Source organism: Rhinolophus hipposideros, assembly GCF_964194185.1.
Source record: "Rhinolophus hipposideros genome assembly, chromosome: 7".
Taxonomy (NCBI): domain Eukaryota; kingdom Metazoa; phylum Chordata; class Mammalia; order Chiroptera; family Rhinolophidae; genus Rhinolophus; species Rhinolophus hipposideros.
The window spans coordinates 27460723-27479023 of record NC_138053.1 but is presented as its reverse complement, the minus strand read 5'-3'; the positions used below and the strand labels follow the sequence as shown (position 1 = coordinate 27479023).

The 18301-nt window shown below is 37.3% G+C and overlaps 1 protein-coding gene across 1 annotated transcript in view; it reads right to left on the bottom strand.

The window, feature by feature from the left end:
* FBXL17 (F-box and leucine rich repeat protein 17) overlaps window positions 1–18301 on the bottom strand; it is a 476918-nt gene that overhangs the window by 327001 nt on the left and 131616 nt on the right. The window contains exon 5 of the mRNA XM_081053340.1: window positions 3235–3342. Within this exon, the coding sequence (XP_080909466.1) occupies window positions 3235–3342 (108 nt within the window). The remainder of the gene's footprint in view (window positions 1–3234; window positions 3343–18301) is intronic.

Below are 18301 nucleotides of genomic sequence, written 5' to 3'. Positions count from 1 at the left end.
CATTATGAAGTCATGACTTTTATACATTTTGTTTGTTTTAGTCCATTGCAATCATTTTCCTTTTTGATGTTCAAAGTATCCCAACTTAGGCAAGTGGGAGCTACTACATGTTGGCCTTTGGGTTCTTTTGACATGTTTCTACTAGTCCCTTTAGTGGTAAAGATATTTAGGCACTACAGTCTAGACACTAGGAGTTAGTTATATATTTGATTTTGCCAAACTTGTTTTTAAAAAGTAGGAGGGAGAGCAAGTGAACAAGATAGAGATACTTTACATTTATAAATAGATACACTGCAATAGAAAGAACACAGTTGTGTTGGAGAAGACTCAATTCTGCCACATACAACAAGTCACTAACATTCTCAACTGTTAAATGGAGGCCTCAAAAGTTCTTATCATTGCTTCCTAAATCTGAATCTCCAAGTTTCCAAACACAGTCCAGTAAACATGACTGTATCTTCTCAACCTGTGTGCATTCTGTCTTTGCTATTTCTGGACTCTCATTTACATAGTTATAGCAGCTTAGAAGAAGGGCCTCCTGCTCCAATATTGCTTGATATTAACAGAATCTACTAAGAGTGTATCATCAATAAATATTGCAAAGTAAGTAAGTCTCCAGCAAGACAATATATCAAAGTAAAACTAAGTCCAAGGGACCACATTAATAGGATATCAATATTCTTCCATCCAATCTTCTGTCCTCTTGCCCTTGGTTTAACAATCTAAGTTATTACAAACCCCCAATTTTCCTTTCTAATTTACCAAAAACTTCACATTTCTTAGTTTCAGTGAAACCCCCACACACTCTCTTCCAGATCAATGATTCTTAAATTCATAGATTCTTCTGGGTGCAAGAAACTCTAGAGACAGATTCCCCTAGTCTATACACATCTCTTCATAGACAGGTAACTAAGAGCTTTCATGGTACTTGCTTCTCCCAGCAGACTGAGAGCCAGAGACTCAGTAAAGTAACAGTTGGAGAGATTTTTCAAATCAGATAAAATTAAACATGTATCGACTGAGAGTCTCAACACTCTGTATCTGATACCTCCCTCATCATTTATTTAAAAATTATATACCATGATGGTAATCAATTATTTTGACACTATACATTATGATGACAGTAACAGTCATACAACTTTCTAAGGACATTTATACATTTATAAACATTTTGTGAATGTAAATTACATTTCAGATAATGTCTTAATATTAAAACACTTCATGAAAATGCAAATATTTTAATAAAAAAGCTTTAATTTTATTAAAAGCTGAATTCCACCCTTGGTTTTCAATTGATAAAACAGTTAAAATAGTTTTGCAAAAGCTATGCATGTTTAAATGCTATCTTGCCTTTACTTGAATCCAAGAAGCTGAGCAATTAATATCATCCCAGAAACCAGTCTTCTCATCAAAGCAAAGACGTTGTTGAGCAACACAAATGATCCTCAAAACTTTGTGGACCAGCTTTGATATGAGTCTAGGAGATTCTGACAGGACAAACCACCAATCCTGGCCCGTAATCTTAAGAACCTTCTCAGCAAATTGAGTTTTCCAGTGCTGACATTTGTTGCTGCTGCTATTTTGTCACACAGAATAATTCTGATCTTTTAAGTACCAGGGTACTATAATTTTTGGCCATCTCAAAATGCTCAGGGAAGCACTTACTGATCTAATAAGTCTTGTTTTGTCTTTAATGAGTACAATTTTGAGTGATCCTAAAAAATCCCACATATGGTCATCATAACACTTGTTGTGCACAATCTGTTCATCCAAAGCCATTTTGACTCTACACCATAAACAGCATTGGAGGTGACTAGAAAAACATTCATTTATCAAGCTGTTCGGGCCAAGGTTACAGAAAATGACTAAAAAATTATAGTTACATATGGTCTCAGTCGTACTAAGATGTTCCGACAGAGCAATAATTGAGAAGGTGGCTATCCTCTCCACTGCCTTTAGGCTCCAATCCTCAAAATACAATTAAAGCGGATCGGTCATTTAAGACACAGGACGATCACAGGCTCTGCTTTAGATAACTAGACTGGAACAGTGATTTCATATTTTTTTTCTCAAAGTTTACTCTGACGTTCCAGGTATTTTGACATAATAGCATCTGTTGTAATATTAGTAACTACCATTTCCTTAGCATCTAACGGCAATCTCGATACTAAGGCAAGCGTCGTGCTTACGTTACTTCAATGAATACTCTGAAAAACAGTTTGCCTGCTTAGCTAGGTAGTAAATGGCAGAGACAAGATTCAAACCCGAGCTGACAACAGCCCAGACTCCTATGTACTGTGCCTTCCTGTCAGAGTCCTAGGTAACTCGTAAATATTTGCTCTTTTCCTAGGGAAGGTAAAAACAAACATTATCTCACACTAAACTGTAAGCTTAAAGAGACCTGAAGAGACCAAGCCCAAAGAGCCCTGGATCTTTTCTGTTTTATTTCGGCATTGTGCTGCTAACACAGCAGTTTTCTAATCGTAGGGAACTGAAGGAAGGTTGAATGAATAGGTTACTCAGCTAACTAAGTGGCAAAGGCAAGACTCACATCCATTCACCTAAGTACTTACTGTATAATCTGGTTAAAACCTATACAGTGACAAATTTCAGATAATACACAGGTAAATTTTATAGCAGCCAATTTTTCATTACATGGATGTACGAATTAGCTCCTAATTATTTTACAACTCTGGAAAGCAGTCGAGAGGGCACACAAGTGAGAGATTACAAAGGAGCTGGCATTTTTGTCACTACTAAAATATGAGATTTTATATATTTGCTATTATGAAAGCTTTAAGGTTAATTTTTGACATACATCCATCTTACATATTCACCTTAATCCTACGCACTGACCATATTCCCTTCTTAAAAGATAAATATTCAGAGGACCTAAAGATATGCAAGCAATTAAAACTTCAATCAAAAAATTTTCTAAATGCAATACATTAGGTTAACATTTAAGTAATTCTTGTCACATATAACAGTTCTTTTATTGCATGTATGTCATAGTCATTAGCAATACAAAAGCAAAAACAGAAGCTTCTTGTTTCCACGAGTAACCCATTGCAGAAAGGACAGGTTTGGTTGTCGTTTGCCTTAACCTGATTACCGTCGCCAAACACTGATCCACATCTGTAATAGTCTGACTTCCTCATTCGGGCACATTTAACAGCTCGAGGGCATCAAAAGGGATGCTGTCGGGCAACACTAAGGAGAGGCCATGGTACCTACCTTGGTTAGGTGAATGACTCCTTTGGAAGTCACCGAACAGCCCATGAAGCCGACATACTGAAGTTCAGGACAGTGCTCAGCAAATGCTTTCACCGACTGATCTGTCACCTAGGGGAGAGACGTGAAGAAAGGTGTTCAAGGTGGCATTCCAGTGAATGTAAGGATTTGGCTCCTCACATGCCATCTGCCCAACTTGCATCATTCATATGCCCCTTTCCAATGGATCATGTGAATAGGGACACAAATATGCGGCAGTATCTCTTGTGGTTTTTAAAAAAACTCTTCCTTGACCCCACATCCCTTCTATCACCCCATGTTTCCCACTTCTTTGAGAAAACATCTCAAAGATGTTGACACTATCTCCACTTCATCTCTCTCTCTCTCAATAGATGTATTGTTTAGTGACATGTAATTCCCATACCATAAAATTCACCTTTTCACAAAGTATAATTCAGTGGTTTTTAGTATATTCACAAGGTTGTGCAACCATCACCAATATCTAGTCTTAGAACATGTTCATCCCCACAAAAAGAAACCCCACGCCCAGTAGAAATCAGTCCCCTATTCCGCCTTCTGTCCCAAACCCCTGACAACTTTCTGTGTCTACATTTACCTAGTCTGGACATGTTTTATAATTGAAATTATACAATTGGTTCCTAAAGTGCAACAATGGTCTCCTTATGAGGTTTCTCCATTCAAGTGTTTCATCCAACAAATCTGGTTTTGCCTATCACTGCTTCAAATTCTTCAGATTTGGATGGTATAATGGTTAATGTTATGTATCACCTTGACGACACCATTAGGTGCCCAGGTACTTGGTTAAACATCATTCTGGGTGTTTCTGTGAAGGTGTTTCTAGATGAGGTTAACATTTGAAATGGTAAAGTAGACTGCACTTCCCAAGGTGAGTGGGGGCGTCTCAAGCAACACACTGAACATCTGAAGAGAACAAAGAGGGTACGTAAGAAAGACTATGTTTGTGTTCTCTCCCTCTCTCCTTCTCTCCACAGCCCCCACCCCCAACCCCTGACTATCTTCCAGCTGGGACATTTGGGACATTAGTCTCCTACCTTCAGACTCAAACTCAGCCTGAAATGTACACCATCAGCTCTCGGGGCTCTTATGCCTTTGGACTCAGATGGTATCGCAGAACTATACCATCAGCTTTTTTTGTGTCTCCAGATTACCAACTACAGATCTGGGGCCTTCTCAGCCTCCATAATTATGAGTCAATTGCTTACCTTAATCTCCCCCTACACACACACACACACACACACACACACACACACACACACACACACCTCATACTAATTCATTTTCTCTGGAAAACACCGACTAATGCAATACATATTAGAATCCCCTGAGGAATTTATTTTAAAAACTCATAGCCAAGAGGGGTGAGGTCCAAGAACCTGTACTTTTAACAAACCCGAGTGACTGACTCCCAGGCATATGAAAGCTTGAAACCGCAGTGCTGCAAAGAAGTTACATTGACACCTTCTGGCATTTCTACCTGGCCCTGCTTTGTTTAAATAAAGGGCAGAGTTCAGTTCCTGTTTTGTCTTTCCCACCTCCCCAAAACTTCCATGTACAAAATTTCCTTCTTATAATTGTGCTAACATTTTTTCTCTACTGTTCCACAAAGTTGTAGCTTATAAAAGAAGGTCAAATATTCTTATCATAGGCTTAATTTCAGATTCACTTTCCTCACAGTCAAGATAAACTCAACAAGTTAAACACTTTTGTTAGTTTTTTCAAACAGCAGTGACTTACATCTCCTTTGCATTAGCTTTAATATCGGTGACTCTGTATCTTCCTTATCTATTCTGAATAGATGTTGGAAAATAAAGGTATGTGGGTAGCATTAATTCTAAAACAACACAAGAGCATTTTCCTAAAATAATGAAACCAACAGTATCCCTGGTGCATCTGATAAAAGATTAATTCCGCCCTCAAAAGTAAAGTATGCTTCAGCATATTTAATGCCATTGATAAATTAAAAATGGGCCTTCCTGACACTCAGCTTTCTAAAAACATTACGTTGAAAAAGAATATTTAAGGCACTAAAATTGCCTGAAGCTTCAATAAAAACCAATCTCTATTTTAAAAAGGGGGCAGGGGAGTAACAGAGGTTAAATACAGATGCACAATTGGTTAAATACCCTGCCCAATCTCACTCTAACATCAAGCCTTTCAGATATCCATCTTTAAGGAACTCAGCTAAGGATTAAGAACAAAAGAAAGCTCAGGTCCAAGGTGTTAGAGATTTCAGAGAGAAGAAAAAGGGGAATTAAAAATGTGCATGGTGGCTTCTTCTTCTTCCACTTAAGCAATCAGAGTAAGAGAGTTCAGGGGCGCCTCCGGTATCAACAGAGTCCTATGAGCCAAGCAAGACCAACCTCCGTGGGGTATAGGAAGACTGTAGCCTTGGGTGTGTTTCTGGAGACTGATAAAAGGGCCTTGACGATTTGGGTGGGGTTTGGCTCCATTTCCACAGATAGAAGATCAGCCCGGAAAATGGGGCTGAAAGCCTGACAGAGACCAAGATTGCTGGAGGCAGGTACTGATGAGCATCTGGTTCTCTGGGGCTCTGGAACCTGATGGCCTCGTTTCAAATCCCAGGAACACCACTTTACTCCGCAGCTCCGCGATTGTAAGCAAGTCATTTCACCTCTCTATACTTTGTTCCTTCTATAATATGGAGAAAGGAAAAGTACCTCCGTCACAGGGTAGGGAGTAAACAATACATGCAAAATGTTATATTTTGTTGTTTTAAAATCTGTTCTTAGAGCATGCTAGTTTACTCTCCTAGTTACTCCAATAGATTCTGATAATTCAGGGACTCTAGGTTACAAGCTAAACTGTGAGGTGGGGGTAAGGGAGACCTAAGTGGAAGTTTTTATTTTTAGCATTATGGTTTTTTAAAAATCCCATTTTTGTTAAGGTTCTCAACCTGACTGCACATCAGAACCACCTGAAGAGCTTTCTGATTTAATTTCTGGGTAAAGATATGCATTCATTTTATTTTAAAAGCACCCCCAGGAGATTCTAACAGCCTGGGTTACGAACAAGTTCTAAGGCCTTTCACACAAAGTGTGGTCCACATACAAGCACCACTGGTGTCAACCTGGAGCTTGTTAAAACTGCAAAATCTCAGACTCCAAAATAGACCTACTGAATTCTTATCTGCATATTAACAAGATCCCCAAGTAAGTCTTACACACTTTAAAGCTTGAGAAAAACTGCTGAAAGCACAAAGGACGACGGCATCTTCTTGGGGTAAGATGAAGCAAAAACTGGATAGCTGTGTCATAAGCAAAGCATTACAGAGAACTGTTTACACAGCTCTATTGGGAATCATTTATACCGTAAAATTCACCCATTTTAAGGGGATAGTTCATTAAGTTTTAGTAAACATACACAGTTGTGCAATCATCACCACAATCCAGGTTTAGAACATGTCCATTGCACCATCCCCCACATTTCCTTTATCCTTTATGCCCATCTGCAGTCAATCACAGCTCCCACCCTAGACAACCATCGATCTGCTTTCTATCTCTATAGTTTTGCCCTTTCTAGAAATTTCATATAAACAGAATTGCATCATAAGTAGTCTTTTGTGTCTAGCTTCTTTCACTAGCATAATATTTTCGAGGTTCATCCTCGCTGTTACACATATAGATAGTTGGCGCATTATATTGCCAAGTAGAATTCCACTGTATGGCTATACTACATTTCATCTACTCACCAGTTGATAAACATTTGAATGGTTTCCAATTTGGGGCTTTGATTAAAAAAAGACAAAGAAAAGAAATGCTGCTATGATCATTCACATACAAGTCTTTGTATGGACATATATTTTCATTTCTCTCAAGTATCTAAGAGTGAAATTTCTGAGTCATGTGATAAATGTAGGTTTATTTTTTACACATTTTTAAAGTTGGGCTGTTTGTCTTATTGAGTTGTAAGAGTTCTTAATATATTTGTATACAACTTCTTTATCAGATATTTGTTTCACAAATATTTTCTTCCATTTTGTCCCTTGCCTTTTCATTTTCTAAATGGTGGTCTTAGCATTAACACTTAGGTCTATGGAGTTAATTTTTGTGAATAGTGTGAAGTAAGTGGAAGGTTCCTTTTTATGCATACAAATATCCAATTGTCCCAGCACCATTTGTTGAAAAGACTACATATTATGCAGGAATTTTAAAGCTCCAACCTGGAATGATTTGACTTGAGGGATCATAGGAGTACTTAGTCAGAGACTGTGGAAAAACCAGGCACTAGATGAAAATTAGTATGCAAATAGAAATGTGGATCAGAATTTGGAAAGAAGCATCAGAAACTGAAGGGAGAATGAGATCAGCTTGCAAAACAGGTTTGGATCTTTTAGTCAAGGCTGTGATACAAAGAGGAAGATGAACCTCAGCTTCAGTAGTGCTACTCTTTACATAGCAGAGGTAGAGAAGAGACCATCTCCTGAAGCTGGCATTCTAAAAGACAAACGACACTTTTATATCTGCATGAAAAGCACGCAGGTGCATTCACTGTGACAATGGGGGAAACACATTGGTGGCAAGGAGTCTACTGTGTCTTCAGAGTTGCGAGAACCATGAAAAGTCTGAATAATATAAACCCACACAATTCTCACAGAGCTTCAGTTTGTGAGCCTTAAGGAGCCTTCCTGAGTTGTTAAACCAGAAGCAAATGAAAACCAGAAACGCAAGAGGCAAAGAGAACAAGAAAGAGGATGCTGGTTCTCACAAGCTCATGAGAGCTACATTCAATCAGAAACCTCCTGAGGGTGGTTTCTTGTGAGATCAAACATAGGGAAAGAAGCGATACCTTTCCAGGAGTTAGAAATAATAGGCCTAGAAACTTCTAAAATAGGAGGCAAATGTAATAGTGTGGCGAAAATGACCATATAGGACTAAAATACTTGTGGCTAGAAGAAAGAGAAAGAACACCAGACAAGCAATACAGGGTCACTAATTTTGCTTGGAGAATTACTGTTTATAAATGTGATTCTGAACTATGGAACTGCCGAATCTGAAGACTCAGTCTCTGGACACAGCTCACATACGAGTCTTTGCATGGACATATATTTTCATGTCTCTTGAGTAAGTATCCAGGAGTGAAATTGTTGAGTCAGGTGATAAATGTAAGTTTAATTTTTTACCCATTTTTAAAGTTGGGCTGAGGTTTGCGGTGCTAGCAGCCAAAGATCTGAAGGAGTAGATAATAAAAACAGCTAGATAATAAAAATGACTATTTCCTACGGCCTTACTGTGTGCCAAGCTCACTGCTCTTCTATGCATCTTCAGGGATCCTCAGAACAGCCCTGAGAGGCATCATTATCCTCATTTAACAGGTGATTAAAATAAGCCTATTGACTTCCCCCAAATCAAACCACTAGCAGGTGGAAACGTGGGGCTTTAAGCGTTGGTCTTTTAGGTTTTGAAACCCATGCTCTTTACCTTACATAAATTAGACTGTAATTCATTTCATGGTGCTAATCTCATTTAAATGCAAATGAAAATTCAAGGTCCTCCTCTCAGCCCCAGAGAAGTAGAGTGTCAAGGTTCGAGGCAAAATGGATCCACTTTTTAAATAATTTTCTAAGGGACATGCTACCTTGATTACATTTTCATCTGCTGAAGAGAGAATGGCTGTGGTGCCAACGCTGTGACAGTCTTGTGTATCCTCAGAACCCTCCCCCAAAGAGGGAATCAGAGGACAGGATTGTGGTCACCTAATTCACAGGTGTTGAAGAAGCTGGATTAATAGTAGTGAATTATGAAACCACAGAAGTAGAAATTGATAATCCAAGAAAGTCCTTTTATTTAGAAAGGATTAAAATTAAAGAAAAAAAGGATGGGAGAACCTTTTACATAAATTTCAGGATTCTAAATAAAGAGATGCAAGTTTTTTTTATTTTAAGACAAAGTTTCTTAGAACACAATAGGAGAGATCTATGTTTATCAGAATAAAAATTGAGTCAATGAAAGTGTTTCATAACCTGCGCTGAAAGATTATCTTTTTGGAAATGATTGTTAACATATCTGGGAGAAAAGGAATTTGTAGTATTAATTGCTGGTGCAATTGTCATGCAGGGTCTCTGCTCCCGCTCCCCTCACAAGAACGCAGGAAATGGTGAGGCCATAAAGGAACACCCACGGAGCCAGGGGTAGGGGGTTCATAGCACTATTTCTCGATGGCGGTTGGGTTGAAGACACAGGAAGCAGGAGCCACACAATCCGCAATCTGCCATCGCCTCTCTGCCAACCAACCCCACTTGCTAGCTGCAATCCGCAGTCCGCTTCTCTGCCAACCAACCTCCCAACGTAGCCACAGCAGTTGTATTAGTGGCTAATGGCTAACCGGTAACAGCTGCTGGCCACCCAGCCACAGCGAATGGCCATCTGATTACAGCTGATGGCCATTTAACAACTGAGCCGGCATGTTTCCACGTGACGCCGAGAGCATGGAAATTGCTCTCTGGGACTCTGTCCCCACAGCAATCTTTGGACATTTTTATAGTTCTGGCATTAGAGAATTGTTCTGTGTAATCCTACATGAGTGTACTAAGTGATATAAGAGTATTTCTTGAGCATGCTCAGAAAACCTTTTTTTAAAATTTCCCCTAGACTTCAAACCTACTAATTCAAGGCCCAGAAGTTATATTTTTATTAAGTTACTATAATGATTCATATGGAATCAATCCAGAAACAGTCCCATGAGTAAATCTAACCACCATGGCTAATGAGACCCTCCAAATTAGTACTGAAGATGGCCTTGAGTCTGCTTTGGGGTTATCTCTTTGCCATTTCTACTGCCACCATAGACCACCATGGTCCAAGATATGTCATCCTTCTCATGGACATCTTCAATAACCTGCACACTGGACCTCTTTCTGACACTCCTGATCCCACAAAACTATTCTCCACCCATCAAGCCACAGTGATCTTTCAAAAAGCAGAAATCAGATGTCAGACTGCTGTTAAAAATATTCCAATGGTACCAATTACTCTAAGAATAAAATCCAAACTCCTTCTGTAACCTATAAGGCTCTGTGTGATCTGACTCTTCCCTATGCCTCCGAGCATCCATCCCAGCATCTTCTCTCCTTGTTCACTGTGAGGTGGTCCTCCCATCGACCTCATTCACTACTCTATCTCCAGTGCCTGGCGCAGGACCTGGCACACAACAGAGCTCCAAAAATAAAAATGAATGAAGAACTGTCTTGATGCATGTTAATGACTTGTTGGTTCAATACTGAAAAAATAAATCCTTTTTACAGCCAAGAAAATTTAAACTATGGATCTAATTGATTCCATGTGGCCCAAAGAAGCAGTGGCTAAGAATAAGATAAATGGCTTCATGAAAGAAAAGACAGGATTTTCAAAGAAAGCAATAGCAGCACTTTGATTCTGGAGTAACCTGGAAGACTAATGTGAGGAAATTAGTAGGGAGACTACTAATCTCACTCAGGACCTCAGACCAATTCAAGGCCTTCTTTCTACCTCTACAGAAAAAGAGCAACAGGGATCAAGGGCATAGTGAGCCTACTTCCTAAGGAATTTTCCAGGAAGAGCACTAACTTTTGATTACCTTTTTCATGCCTTGCCTTCGGAGGAGTCAGTGGGCCTATGGGATACCCTCACCCTCTGAATGCAAAGTAAAGCCAACATGAAGCAACCTGCTCTGGCTAGGTTCTAACTGAGCTTTGTAACTGAGCTTTATCACTGCCACGTATTGCACTTCAGAGAGACTCAACAGACTAGAAGAGCCATGCGGATTCTGGGCAGGTTTCAGCTGGAATAGAGTTTAGTTGTCCAAGTATCACCTCTGCCATGCAGCAGGTGTTAACCACACAAATGGGCTATTGGTGCAGGAAAACAGGATAGAAGTGCCCCCGGTAGTGAATGGCTACCCCAGCCCACTGAATCGGCAATAACTTTAAAAATAAAAAGTGCACGTTTATAGTGTGCCTAATGAAGGGCTTGTTTCACTCGGGGTTGCTTAGTCTCTTAAATCCCTTCAATTCAACCAATACTTGAGTAACTACTATATGCACAACACCTCCTGTTAAATACTAATGCAGTATGAAAATAAGGCACAGGCAGGTTGGGATGTGAACAGGTCTAGCTTCCACAACTACCAGTGAGATCCTTGGGAACATGTTCGTCTATACACTGCCTCCCAGATTAGTTCAGTTCAGTTTCCCAAGAAGGCCTACTGACTAGATCTGAAACCAAGAAGAGTAAAAAGATTATGGAGGGAGTAAAGCCAGGAAGAATAGTTATGACCTTATATTAAGTGAATCTATTTTATTGGTAATATGGCAAGTGTAGGGCTTTAAAAATATAAGGTCCCTTTAGTTCCAACATACTACAAGCCTATAACTGATGCAACCATTCATTAAAGGCTCTTAGGGAAGGGTGATGAAGGGAAAATTGTATTTCAAAGTCCAGCAAGTATCACAGGACCAGCTCAAGGCATATCATAGCCTCAGAAAGGCTGGCCAGGAGGCTATGGCTGCAGCAGGGCTCACCTCCTAGGAGACAGCAGTATACCACACCAAGGGGTACCTTGGTTAGGCCTTGCCTCACGCCCAAGTCAGAAAACACCCACATCTGACAACTGACAAAGAGCATGTGAAATACTGTGATTATAAAAATCCCAAGTGGAAAGAATTTTATTTAACTACCCAGTAAATGTACCACTATACATATGGAGCTTTTAAAATTTCCCCATTTGTTTAACTCTTCAAAAGCTATTTAAAAATTCTTTTCATTTTCACAGTCCTTTGCTTTTCAGTATTGTATCTTTCACAGGGTGTATGGTATGTACACTTACAATTAACGCACTAAAAAGCCATCTACTTTGAATAGTATTACAAAAACACAAAACACATTAGCACTTGTCCCATAAAAGGAAATAGTTAAGTATGGAGACAAAACACTTGGTATGAATTTGCTTTATTAAACATTTCAGTAAGACCTTCATCGCTATACTCTTCATTTAATAAAGTTTTATATTTTTAGTAAATTTTAAAAACAAATCTTAAAGAAGATTGCATTAATGCAATTTTCTTTTAAACCATGGTCAGACAACTATATTTATTGAGCACATGTTATGCGTTAAGCACTGTGCTACATACAAGGATTGAGACAGACAGACCCTCATAGAACTTACAATGTAGCAAGAGGAGCAACTATTAAACAAGCTCTTAGTACAAGTGTGAGTACTATAATAATAGTCATTTTCAGTAGTCAATGAATTATTAGTTTCCATATATGCATAGTTCACATGGAAAGGAGGAAAATTACATAGTTCACATGGAAAGGAGGAAAAACATAATTAAAAATTATACTAAATTATTAAGAATAAGACTTTTCCCAAATATTTTGAACTAAGTCTTAATCACATGCCTGATATCATTTTAGTACAGTGCTATAATCAGTATTGCTTTTATATACCATGAGGAAAACAAGAATTATTTAAGAATTCATATTCACTAATATGACTTTGACTTTAAATTAACATCATACAATTATTTCATTAAGTAAATTAGAAACAGAAGGCACTGAAATTTAATTTTTTAGCTTTTTATTATGAATAATTTCAAAAATACACAAAAATAGGCAAAATAGTAAAATAGGCCTCCATTAACCATCATCTAGCTTCAATAATTACTAACTCATGGCCAGACTTGTTTCATCAATAGCGCCATCCACTTGTAAAACATCACATTTATAAGTAAATATATTAGTATATCCCTAAAAGATAAGGCTCTTTTAAAAGTCACAGCCATATACCATTATCATTTTATAAAAAATAATGTTCATGTGAGAATTAATATGAAAAATAAACTATGTACAGTTTTTATGGAGATAACAACCCAATGAAAGTAATTTCAAAATCTCATTAAAAATCTACCACAATTTTACAAAAACTGACCCTTTGTCAACAAGGGCATTAAAATTCACAACTAATCATTTTCTAAAAGTCAAAAATTCCATTAGTGTCCAATGAGAATCTGATCATTTGATTGCTTATTTGACCTTCCCTGTTTTTTGCTCATTCTATCTTGCTTAATGTTAGTCTAGGTTTGGAAAAGTCATATTGGCTGATAAAAAGAGATTTATATATTAAACATTCAAGTATTGTGACAGGGAAAGACACTGGCCCAGAACTAATGGCATAGATATTTGTCCCTACTAAAAAGATCTATGATAAGTTAGGAATGACTCAACCACCTGCCTTCAATTTTCTGATCAAGTTTCTTTGACTAATACTGCTTTAGTTTATTGAAATTCAATATTTGGGTAATCTAAATGAAAGAGAAGAATTACTACTCTATTCTGCATCTGCTCGTCCTTTAATGAGAGTTCTCTAAACACTAATCTACTAATCCAACAACCATACAGTGTATGCAGCAATAATATTTACAAAGCGTTTTCTACTTACACAAATACATTTGTCCAATTGCCCAGTTAGATAAGCTGGTGCAGTCTCCATTTCACAAATGAAGAAACAGAAAAGTTAAAGTAACTTGCCCAAGTTACATGGGAGCCCAGTGCTCTTTCCATTACAAGATACTCAATAATGCACTTCAAATACAACCAAAGAATCTATCTGGGCACTAAATTTGAGATCAATTATGTAACAAGTAAACATAGTTGACAATGAAGTAGTTGCTTTATCAACGTACAATTGAGTCTCTGGTCATATCACAGGAAAAAAAATGTTTTAATTCTCTAAAAGTAAAGTCTCTTCCATGCTGTCAAAGTTGATTTCATTTCTAAATAAAACCTTTAAACTAACAGATATGGTAAGCTGGAGAATTCATTTCAAAGAGTATCAAGAGAAGTTCACAGGAGTATGACGAAAGTCTAAATTACACCTACCACACAAATCACTCACCAGAATTTGATTGTGTGGATGCATCACATGTTATGTAAGAAAATAGGGAAAAATAGAAGCGGTAGACACAGCTTGAATTCTGAATCATCTAACTTTGAAAGAATTTTCATCACAACAAATGAAATGAACTTAAATCCCAAAAGGCTAACACACAAAGAACAATAGAAGAACTCTGAATAGCAAAAGAGCTAGTTAGTATTTCAAAGAGCATGCTAAAATTCACAAAGCAAGAGGAAAGCCAGCCGAGATGAAGGTCATTTTCTTAGACTTCTCAACTGCCTAAGGTCCTGCCCTTACCTACAATGTATGTCACTGGGCTCCCTGCCTTCTCCCTCAGCCTCTGCCTGAAGACTCACTCCTCCCTTTCATGCCACTGGCTGTCCCCTTCCCTTTCCTGAATTTCCTCTGTCACCTTATCTCCTGCCTCTGCTTCTTTCCCTGCGTTTTCCTCATGCTTGTTCTGAATCCTTCACATCTTTTGATCCTGTCAAGTCTTTTCTTAACTGGCAGGTCATAATATGGAATGAAAGCATTTTAAGTATTATTATTGTACTGTTTCAAATTGGTGATATTGAACCTTTTAATTATCTCAAAAAGAAATGTAAGAGTGTATGACTCTGTGAAATCACTGGACTCAGACTGCCTGGATTGCAATCCAGCTCCATGTCTTACTAGCTGTGTGAACTTAAAGAAGTTATTTATTATCCAGAAGTATGAACATGGGTTACAGATCTCATGGCGTTCTTGTGAGCATTCCAAAAGAATGCCCGTGTGCTGGGCACGTACCACGTAAAGTGCTCAATAGAAGTCAGACTCTACTTATGTGTACACTTCCTTTCTCCAAGTGCTTGGAACTGGCATTTTGAACAGTATTGCACAAAGTTAACTTTCATTCCTATCATTACACTTGACAGAATACAAATCAGCATTTAATGAAAGTCTCTGTTACGTAAGTCCCACCTACCCACCACCAAGCCATTAGAAATAGAAATGACAATACATAAACTATTCTATTCTATACTTAATCACCAGGCTGAAGTTATATCGGAGGGAAAATACAAGTTACATAAGACTTTGAATTGGTGAAATATCAGTAACAAGTTTAACTGTACGCCGCAGGTATACCTGTATTTTGCAACAGATTTAAAATACCATGTAATAAGAAGTAACGAAAATAACTTTATTTTGTTAGGGTATGTGGATTCTATTTTTTATATTCTAATCTGACAAATGACTTTACCCTAACAGGACTTGGGTATGACAGTGCATCCCAACTGTTGTTAAAGCCTTTAGAACGCACAGCAAAGTATATACACCCGAAGTTAGGCTTTGTAATACTTCTAAACATACAGTGTCTTGGGAAATATGTAGAATAGCAAAGTTTCTTATCTGTGATTATAAGGAAGGTTTCCACTAAGGTGTTTCACTCATGAATATATGAGTAGATTTCATTTCAATGTGTAATATTCTATAATAACAAAGAACATACCCCGCCCTGGGAGGTTGCTATGTAATATGCAAAAAGAAAATAGATATAAGAGCACAACCTTCAAAAAGTCACTTGTGTTTGTGAACATACTTCAGATTAGGCTTTAATATTTTAACAGGAGAAAATGCTTCCCAGGATAAATAACATCTACTACGGTATAAAGCCCTAACAATCTGTGTTTTAATCATAAATGAAAGACAATAATCACCTGATTTAAAAAAAGAGTACAAACACCTTAATGTATGAATATAGAACATTTCTTACATATTCATGTTTAACGTTCTTTAAACAAGAAAACCTATCATTAAAAAACAAAACCTAAAATTAGGTTATACATTTTTCATTATGTCAGACAAATACATTCACAGCTCACTAAATGTACTTTCTAACATTTCAAACACCTTATAAAATCCCACCTTCTTTAATAAGTCTCCCACAATAATTGGAAGTAAGATGGTAAATCCATCATTTACCCTGACCTAGTCCAGTTACTCTGCACACTTAACCTTCACAAAGGAAGCCATGCTATGTAGCACAGATGTAAAGAAGGCATTTTCTTTGTCAATTTTGGCAGAGGAAAAATAAAGTATATTGTACAAATGTTTCATTTTATGTTTTAAATTAGAAGTTCAGAAAGGGAAAATCTCATGTTGTATAAACAAACATCAAAACAAAGATTCAGCTCTCTAGGTATAGGGGTCAAAGAAGATTTTTAAGTGCTTTCATGACATTCTCCCCAAGTCTGAGTAAACATGTATCAGTAGCACAGTGCCTGACAGGTAGTAGTTGCTCAATAAACATTCACTGAATACATGAACGAATGGAAGGAAAGGAGGAAAGAAGAGAGGGAGGTACGAAGTAAAGGAGGGAAGGAGGGAGAGAGGGAAGGTATGCATCCAGGAAAGGCAGAAGGAAGGTACTGGTGAAACACTATAGTGGTGAAACCAAACCCTATCAGGATGAAATGATAAATACATACAAATTTTCTAAGAAAAAGTCAGTATTGGAGTGCCTATTTGCCAGGCACTGTGCCAGATGATTTTTATTTATATTTATTTAAACTGCTGTGTGAAAATCTTAAAAGATGTTTACACATTTTAACCCAGGAAGAGCTCTTCTGCGGACTTCTAAGCAATAGGCTAAGCAGAAAAGCAGACAGATGTGGACCAGAATGCTCACTGCAGCACTATTTATAGAATAGAAAAAATGGAAACCTCCCAAGTGTATTAAAATAGGAGAATGATTAAAAAATGATGTATATTTTTTGAAAGAGTGCTATTGGCCATTAAAGATATTTTCTCAAAACATTTAATGAAGTAGGAAAATACAATGTTATTGAAAATACAGGACATACAATTATTAAGAGTATAAACATGATTTCATTTTTCTATGCAGAGAGAAAAAAACAGAGGAGATAAAATGTTAACTACCTCTTGGTAGTGACCAAGTGTGATTTTAATTTTCTTTATGCTTTCCTTATTTTCCAAAGTTCTATATCAATGTTTTTATACTCTTATGGTCACAGAAAACAAATACAAAAAAAAAGGGGGGGGGGACTGGATAATGCTTTTTAAACCTTATTCTCTCACTTTAACCTAAATAATTTTCATATAAGTTCAGAAAAATTAAGAAATAAAATGTAAATTTTCTTAGAAATTAGAAAAAAATAGAATAGAAATTACTTCAACATAGACAATATTAAATATAAATTAGTATCATATTTCTACATGGCCTTTATTCTTCCAAAATAACTTCTATAAACCAGGCAATAAAATGTGCTATAAAACAATATACATCTAAGTACACTTTGCTTGAGTTCATTAAAAAAAAAACAATTTTTAAAATCTGCTTAATTTTTTCCTATCGATTGAAAAAATGTAAAATTTAAAAAATATATTAAGAAACACCCCAATAAACTTAATTAAAAAAAATCAAAGAGAGAGAGAGAGAGAGAGAGAAAGAAAGATGAATACTATATAGGGTCAATTCACTATTTTAGAACCAAAATACAAATCAGACATTTTTAAAAGATCAAATCTTTTAAAAAGTGTTCCAACATATAAGTGGATTACCAAACAAGACATACAGTTAGAATTCAGTATTAAAAGGTACTTTAAATGTACATAGATATAAGATGTTTAGTGGAGAGACTCATTCCAAGAATTCTCAAAGCCAGTTGCTTCAGCATCATGGTGATAATGTGCTTGTATTACAGTTTGTCACCCGTATTTTGTCTGAAAACTACATAAATCAAATATAGTCTCACTTGCATGGGACTATAAAATAGGGTCACATTTGTTTTTAATGACCTAATTAGGGAGCTAGAATTCCCCATTAGCTGACTGATAGAAATTAGCATCTCTAATCGGTCTCTACAGTCATTTCTGAGATGCCCAAAGTAGTGCCTCACTCCTGCCCAAATGCCCATCTGTTAGTTGCTATACCCACAAGGTGTTCCTTTGTCCCACCCCTTCTGCTCTGCTTCCTGTTGGCTCTGTGTCTGCTGCAGCAGAGTCACTCTGCAGAGTTTAAGGCTTTTCCTGACTCTCATGACCACTCCAGTGTCATGGTGTGATCTCCTGCAGTCCCCACAGCTTCCAGTCCTTGGAGTGGCAGAGAACTACAGAGGTGGCACCAATGGCCTCCTCC